This window comes from Diplotaxodon limnothrissa, linkage group LG1 (assembly GCF_057381915.1).
Source record: "Diplotaxodon limnothrissa isolate DT_005_m linkage group LG1, D_limnothrissa_male_GT1.1, whole genome shotgun sequence".
NCBI classification, from domain to species: domain Eukaryota; kingdom Metazoa; phylum Chordata; class Actinopteri; order Cichliformes; family Cichlidae; genus Diplotaxodon; species Diplotaxodon limnothrissa.
Window position 1 is genome coordinate 13,654,689 of NC_140596.1, and position 8,628 is coordinate 13,663,316.

The window sequence follows — 8,628 nt, forward strand, 5'->3', positions numbered from 1 at the left end:
TGTTGAATCACTATTTCCAGCCAAACCAGTCCGATTACTTAAGGGACACTCTGGAAAACGCTGAAATCTGAGACATATAATGATATTTCAACACAACAGCAAAGAACATTTATCCTCATTACATCATACTGAGGGCATGCTTATGCATGTAGACTGACCCGGAGAGTAAAGTCACAAGCTAACTCCTTTCAGCAGGTGTAACTGGTGAAAAAGTTGAGAAAGACAACATGTCACATTCACACTCCAAATATCCTCCTAAATAATGTGCTTTGGCATAACTTTTATCATAGGCTGTAAAGTGGATGAGCTTCCAGAAAGCCAGCGCTAAAACCTTTGACACTTCTGTGTACATTTTTTGGAAGAGATTGGCGGCTCTGATGTACCAGGTGGCAAGTCTTGTCCTGTAAGGTAAGTATGACTTAAAAGAATAGCAAAAAAAACCCTGCTTGTTCATGCGGCTTTATTAGTATAAGCCAGGTTTTCTTGGAAAAACCTTCACACTACACAATATTATTATATAGCAGAGACTTAAAACCTAACTTAAATGTGGTAAGCATGCAGTAATATGCCTTATGAAAGGCAATGGGAACAGCAGGCACATACCACACTGTTGATGATGATATACAAGTTGCTTCCTCATTCTGTGAGAAAATGTCAAGCAAGTCAACTATGCTTACCAGTGTGAGCTCAGTTTTGTCACACCCTTTGAGCGTTGTAATTTTCCGCTGTCATATTCAAAATAATTCTGACTTACTCATGCCCAAACAATTAAGTGAAATGTGAATGCTCTCACATCAGATCTTGTTCATCTCATATTTAAACAGACAGGAAAATTATTAGACTGGAATGGCAGTTCTTCCAGCTGTGTGGCTTAAAACAATGAAATCACATCTATAATTGAAGGTTTTTGTGGTGCGTTTGTTCAATGACTTTGCCAAAATATGATGTTTTACAAGCTAAGTGACTTAATTCACAGAATTCACTGTATATGGCTGAGATTAAGACTTGTGGGGGCTAAATCATGAATAAACTCTGTAGATGTGTATTTCTAAAGTGGAGAAAGAATGGAAAAGCTTGGTTCCTGTTCCCACAACAGATTCATATCATGAACACTGTAACTGAGCACTCAACGTGCTTTTATACAACTTGCCTCATTCACCCAATCATACAAGCACCTCATTCCTTTGCTTTTGCCTATGTAAGTCCTCTATATCTAACATTCACACACGTATGGATGCATCAGAAAGCATCCATCTGGAGAGCAACTTGGGGTTAGTATCTTGCCCAATGATGTTTGGCATGCAAACGGGAGCAGACGGGGCTCAAACCACCAACCTTCTGATTAGCAGGTGACCTGCCCTACTTCTTGAACAACAGCCACCCCTTAAGTACAAATGTACAGAGCAACCACTGCCATCTTCTGGCCGATAAATTAATCAAAACTATTGCTGTGTAGCTGTGGGGACAGATAAACGTAAAATACTACAACTAACACGACTAATTTGTTAATATGTGCGCCTTTAAAAATGTCTGTGAATAACTGGACGTTGAACTCTGTCACTCCCAACATGTGCAAATGTGACAAACATCAGGGCACGATTCCGCTTTTTTGCTGCTTAGCAAAGGAAACATGCTAGTCTTCATTTGGCAATCTACTCATCGAGAGGAAGTTGAAAGCATGACTATTGTCTGAAGTAGACTATTAGGTCAATTTTAATCTGCCATGGCTGAAAAAAGAACACCTTTATAAAATATTATCAGATTAAAAGTTTATCAGAAATGTTACAGAATGAGGCAAAAAGGTTACAAATGTTCAAATCCTTATATTAAAGCAGCCAGACAGATCTCTGATGAAGTTCTCCTTGTGGTCATATAAATAAATAAATGAAAGATGCAATAACAGGAAATAACAACCACTGTGCTTTGTCTAATCATAATCCCACACTTACAGGCGGTTTGAACTTATTTATTAATTTTCTCTTTGATGGAATCAACAAAGTAATTGAAACAAACTGTATTTTACAAAACTGAGACATTATTTACATAAGGAATTTTTTATTGGTTATTTGGCCCATGTCATTATGGACATTTAGTACAAAACGTATAGCATTTCTATAAATATATTCACAATACAAACATGCAAAATTGGTAATTTATTAAGTTAGGCAAGTGTAGCACAGATATACTTGTTATTTTTTGTTGCAATTTCATACAAATAAACATCAGTGTTTCAACATTTATTTTATTCAGAAAAAGAATACTGAGTACACAGGAGTATCTACACAGACCAAACAGACATTGTTCAATTTCACTGCCCAGATGGATTGTTTTCACACATTGTCATCAACACACCTATTTGATCTTTTGACTCAGATAGCACATGAGAGGTGCTGGTCTGATTGCTGGGTCTCTTGGACACATAGGACACCTCCCTGTTGCCCTCACCTGGGGAGGTGCTCGAGATGTGGCGGAAGAGCTTCTGGATGCCCGTGTCACGGAGGGAGCTCCTGAAGGAGCGAGCTGCAAACATGTAGAGGATGGGGTTAACTGTGCTGCTGATAAAGGCCATGGCTCCAGTGACAAAAACCATAGTGGTCCTCACGTTTTCCAAATGTTCTGCTACATCCTTGTAGGAGTTTTCAGTTCCCAGGATGATCAGCGAGAGGATATTTCCTATGTGATGAGGTGTCCAGCAAATGCCAAATGCAACCACGACATTGGCGATCAGGATGGTGGACTTGCGTTTGGATTTGAGAGTCATCCGAGTAATCCGGCTGCAGAGGCAGCCATAGCAGACCACAAGGATGGAGAAGGGTATTATGTAGCCAACCAGTGTCTCTAACAAGACACACACCAGTTCCTGGGTCACCGAAGTATATTCACGGTACAGGCAGCTATCCTTACCAGAATCTTTGTCAACAATCTGAGTTGGGATGACAGGTATGCTGAACAAGAGTGCTGCAATCCACAGAACCAGCAGTACTTTATTTAGAGCTTGTTTCCTCTTCCAGTGAGCTGAAGCAAAGGGATATCGCACAGCCACAAAACGCTCCACGCTCATGAGGGTGATGAGGAAAACGCTGCTGTACATACACGTGTTGATCATGAACACCATGGCTTTGCAAGATACCACCCCAAATATCCAGGAGTGGGCCAGAGAGTAGATCCACAGAGGCAGGGTGATGAGGACAAGCAGGTCCGCAACAGCCAGGTGTAGAATAATCACCACTGTGTGAGAGCGCTTTTCAACATGTCTCAGGATGGTCCAGATCACCAGCAGGTTCCCAGGAGCTCCAGCCAGGAAGCACAAACCAAGGATCACACACGACACCACTGTCCCACCATCAAACTCTGAAGGGGCCATTTCCTCTTGAGAAGACAGCTGGTATGTGTTGTTCATGGTGCAAGTCGATGTGCTGACTGTGGTGTCTGCATGAAAAGAAAAACAGATTACTCTAAGTCATCACTTCCCCTTTAAAGCTGTGTGGAAAGCTCAGGAAAAGAGTTTCCTAACAGGGCTTTTTAAGCAGAGATGACTCATGCATGTGCCAGAAGTCCATAACTTCAGGTTGCAGTTTAGTTTAAAAAAAAAAAAATGTAGAAATGTGTTTATCAAATACTTTTAAACAAACTGATATGATATTAATTTGTAAATGGATGAATAATTAATAAATGATTGACTTTGCTGTATCAAGGGAACAACTCTGCACACAAAAATTACTTTAGCTTTTGAAACTTTGATAAACGTTTCTGTTTCACCACCCCCGTGGTTCTTAGATTTTTGTTCTGCTTTGTTGCTACATCATAGGCCAAAACAAAAGTTCACATTCAGAAACCGAAAAAAGTTCACACTCCACACCTTACTTTTTTTTTGTTAAAACCTCAACGATGAAAACAAGATTAAAATAGAAAATGACTCGATTAAAAGTCACACAAAGCAACAAAAAGCTCTTCTGCTGTGTATTTTCCCTGACTTTTGTTTTTTTTATGTTACTTTCACTTCATTTTTTTAAACCTAGCTGTCTTACCCACAGTTTGAGAACCACTGTCTTCGACTTAGAGAAACAATAGCACATACAAAAACTAGCAGATTATGAATAATTTCCAAAAACATTCTATCTTTGTCACTAAGGAATTGTAAAAGTAAAATTAAAATGGATTCTATGCTGTGTATTTTTGTTTATTGTTTCATTTGCAGGTCTTTACATGGCATGCAGCATCACTGGAAAAGGTATTACGTAATATTTAAACAACAGAGATATTCCTTAGCTTTCATTTCAGTGAACCAAGAAATATTCATCAGCTTGCTAGGAAAATATGATGAAGGATGATGGCACACGTGGAAATATAATTTACTTACAAACATGTTCAGACACTACACTTTTTCAAAAGACGATACATATGGTTGACAGGAATTAATGGCTTTGTTTCAGTATTTGGCAAGGCAAGGCAAGTTTATTTGTATAGCACAATTCAACAACAAGGTGATTCAAAGTGCTTTACAGAGACATTAGAAACAAAAACAAATAAAAAGCATGATTTAAAATTGATTAAAACAAGCAAACTAACTAACTAACTAATTAACAAACAAACAAACAAACAAACAAAACAGTATATAAAATCAAAACAGATAAAATCAGAACAATAGATAAAATCAGTAGTTAAAATGTTAGTTTTGAAAGTTAGCTAGATAGTTTTGAAGTTATTTGGCAGAAATAGTGAAGAAATTGTGCATTACATTTAAGTTTGATAGAACGATACAGCAGTCACAGCAGTTAAAATGACATTTGGAGCAGTTTTCAGTAGCACTTTTTATTTTTTCAGGTAGGATAACAAACAGAACACCTTACACAATAATGGACAATATCAAATGTTTAAGAATAAAAAAAATACTTATCACAGACATTTCTCAAAACACAAGTTCAAAGTTATGTATTTTGACTGCATTACATGAATTAAAAAAAATATATACATAAAAAACAATGGAGGAGTACAACACATGGCAATAATATGAGTACATTTTCATTTAATCCTTCGTGATTAATGTTAATTGACAAGTGTCACATTTTACCATCATCACAGTCTTTGACACACACAGTCAGATAGCAGCTCTTCTTGTGTACTTGCTGCCCTCTGGTCTGTCTGCTGTTGCACTGCCAGCTCCCTCACTTTGTTTGTGTTAGTGGCTATTTCCTTAAATAGCCTCACTAGTCGGGACTCTTCCAGACTCCCTTGTAAGTTCTTTGCAAAGAAGGCATATAACACAGGATTTACCGAACTACTGATGAAAACCAGGGCACCAACTATGAAGATGATAGGCTTTGATACACAGTCGTCGTCAGTGTCTGGCCAGCTTAAGATACAAATCAGATCAATAATGTTGATAACGTGGTAAGGCAACCAGCACACTGTGAAAGCAATCACTACAGAATGGATGAGAACCATGGATTTCTCTTTTGAATTGAAACTCATCTTCTTGATCTGTGCAGCTACTAGACAGTAGCAGATACTTAGAACAATGAAAGGAACTATAAAGACCAACAAGGTTTCTAGGCAAAGGATGATAATTGTGTTGGTGTCAGAGTTTAATTCCCTGGTGAAACATTGCACATTTCCATCAGTGTTTTCCAGATTCTGTGTTAAGGCAGGCACTCCTAGAAGGAAAGCAAGCAGCCACAAAAGTACAAGATATATTTTTATATTGCTTTTTGTCTTCCAGCGCATCATCAGAAATGGATGACAGATGGCAAGAAAGCGCTCCACGCTCATAACAGTGATCAAGAAGATGCTGCTGAACATGCACACAGTCACAGTGTACACTAAGGTCTTGCACAATACTGCTCCAAACACCCAAGTGTGAACTAGAGAGTAGATCCATAGAGGCAGGGTGATGAGAACCAGCAGGTCTGCAACAGCCAAGTGCAGAATGATCACCACAGTATGGGAGCGCTGCTTGACGTGTCTCAGGATGGTCCAGATCACCAGCACGTTCCCAGGAGCTCCAACCAGGAAGGACAAACCGAGGATCACACACGCCACTGCTGTGCCGCCATCAAACTCCTCTGAAAGAGACAACTCAACTGAATGGTTCATGCTGCAATTTGATGTGCTCGAAGTGATTTCGGCATCAAGAGCAAAATAAGTGCTGTAAAAGCAGGATTCATTTCCTCTTATAGTTAAATTGAACAGAAACTAAAATGTTTGCACAACCCTTTAAGGGATATGTGACAACATGTTGTACTTGTCATAATTTCCATAATTCTCTCCCTAACAGGAAGGACACCTTACAGGAAAGGGATATTATTGAGTACTTAAGAATCTTATCACACAGTCATCTACAACAACAAAAACCAGTTCTGTTTTCTTACCCCGTGGTTTTTTAGTTTTAAGTTTACTTTTAGAAAAGTGTCAGTTCCACCTTAACATAGGCGGCAGATTTATCATTTTGTTATGGCACTTCTTTTAAGTTAATGCTGGATGTGTGAACATCATTTTTATCTGACACACTTTAAGTGTAATTTCAAAGTGAGTTTCACAGAAAATCAACACTGATTGTTGCAGTTTGTTTGCTTTTTAGATTTTTGTTCAATCATTGGCTATAGCTAAAATATGGATGTCAAAGCAGATGTGAATAAATGAAATTCTTATCCTCTTTTAGATGATTATATATCTATTACACTTTTACACAAGCATTACAAGTCTGCCATGTGATAGACGATTATTAGAAAAAGAGTGGCCTAATGTGTAAAAAATGAGGTGAGACCATTAACTTTAACTTTAGTAAATCAGAAAAGATTTGTCAGCCTTCTAAGAAATGAGGACGAGTGATGAATACACATAAAGTGAACCATACAGCAATCTGGGATAAGAGTATGACAACTGATTATAGCTTCATCATAGCATCTGTTAGTGGGTGGGATATATTAGATTAACTAGATTACTTGATCCCCAATGCTGTGCCCTCATAAACTGCCTTTAAACTATGGAAATGTTACACATCTCTCTTTGTGTATGTATGTCTTCCGAAGGCAATAATTAAAACCTGTAGATACATAATTAGAAAAATATACCCGAAGATGTCACTTATTGCTAAATTTGTAATGACAAAAACTGAGCAAATTTGATAAATAAATTTGTATCAAACTGTAGTTAGTTTGGCAGAAATGTTAAACTCATGAACTGAAACTAATCACACGTGTGAGGTCAAATCATTTCTCGTAACAGGTTCACTGTAAACGGAAACAGGGTTTAAAGTCAGGCCATTACACAACTGAAAAGTTTTTTTTGACAGTCATAGTGAAGCTAATTCCTCAAGCGGATCATAATAACAGTGTTACAGCACCTGTACTGTGCTGTATTAGTTCTACAACTGATTAGGCAATAATATCATGTTAAACCTGTCTTTCCTTTTGGCCCATGCGGTATAAAACTGTGGTGGAGCTGACATATGTGGACTTGCGTGACTTGGGTGACATATGATAAATTGCCTTTTTAAATTCTGCTGTTGCAGGGACTTATTTGGTTACATAATCAATAATCAGTAACCCCACTTCTTTTATCAGATTTATTTGAGGAAACTTTAACTAGTTACACAATTTATGTAAAAGAACATGTATGGTAAATTTCTGAACGATGACATTATCTAAGCGTATTTATCTGTCTTAATATAATTCAGTGAAGAAACAGTGACCTCCAGTGGACTTTGGGCGGTAGTGTAAGTATCACCCAAAGTCAGAGGAACTAATTTCTTTTATCGTAACAAATACATTCAAACACTTTAGGTATAAATATTTCCCTTTAATTGTACAACTAAAAGAAATCTCTTTTTTTAAAAATTATAAATACTTTTAACGAATTTACTTTACATATGCCAAATGAAATTCCTGAAAACGTTATCACCTTATATTACCTTCAAACAACAACAAAACAGATCTAAGCATATAGCTTCAGTGTCGCAATTTCAAGGAAAACTATACTAAATATAGTTTAATCTTTTTTCTTTGTGGACATTACCGATATTGCACAAAACACCTTGAAAAATGCAAGGTTAATGTGAGGTTAGTGTTTTGATATACACAACGCAGAAAACAAAGGTAAGATAAATGCTTAATTTATCTTCAATTTAGATTTTTTTTTATTGCAGCCACTAAAAACAAACAGATTAAATATGTAGAAAGGTATACAGTTAAGTATGTGAATAAAATATGATAAAACAAATGTCTTAATGCGGTAAGACGAATCTGAAGTCCAATAACTAACAATAAGCATACATTTAACTTTCAAATAACAACTAAAATATTTAAAAATTTCATACTAAATATATTTTTAAGAAAGAAAACAAAGAAGAAAAACAATAAAAAAAATTACAGGATATTAAGGGGATAAGTATAACATTGCAGTGCAATAAAGTGTCTTAGCGTGTGTACACACTAAAAGCAGTTTGAAAGTACAACAAAATGGTTTCAAATGTAAAAACAATTGTACTATAAACACTAGCCTAGAGGTGAAGTCGTTTCTATTTTTGTTGTTTGCACCAAAAATACACCCAATCCCAAGAAATAACTTCTATTCTTGCGTGTTCTGGAAACTCCCACAGCTTACACACTGATTTATTTTTCCAGAATATAA

At 36.9% G+C, this 8,628-nt stretch overlaps 2 protein-coding genes across 2 annotated transcripts; both read right to left on the reverse strand.

Annotated features, from left to right (window-relative positions):
• Positions 1–2,308: 2,308 nt before the first annotated feature.
• On the reverse strand, positions 2,309–3,400 carry LOC146639514 (leukotriene B4 receptor 1). Its single transcript, XM_085353170.1, has one exon. The coding sequence runs from the start codon at positions 3,398–3,400 to the stop codon at positions 2,309–2,311; it is 1,092 nt and encodes a 363-aa protein (XP_085209296.1).
• Positions 3,401–5,076: 1,676 nt separating this feature from the next.
• Positions 5,077–6,093, reverse strand: LOC146639515 (leukotriene B4 receptor 1-like). The gene has a single exon (XM_085353183.1). It carries the CDS (start codon positions 6,091–6,093, stop codon positions 5,077–5,079), a length of 1,017 nt encoding a protein of 338 aa, XP_085209309.1.
• Between the last annotated feature and the right edge of the window lie 2,535 nt (positions 6,094–8,628).

Coding starts and splice junctions, on each gene's coding strand:
- LOC146639514 (XM_085353170.1), bottom strand. CDS start 3,400: ATGAACAACACATACCAGCTGTCTTCTCAAGAGGAAATGGCCCCTTCA.
- LOC146639515 (XM_085353183.1), bottom strand. CDS start 6,093: ATGAACCATTCAGTTGAGTTGTCTCTTTCAGAGGAGTTTGATGGCGGC.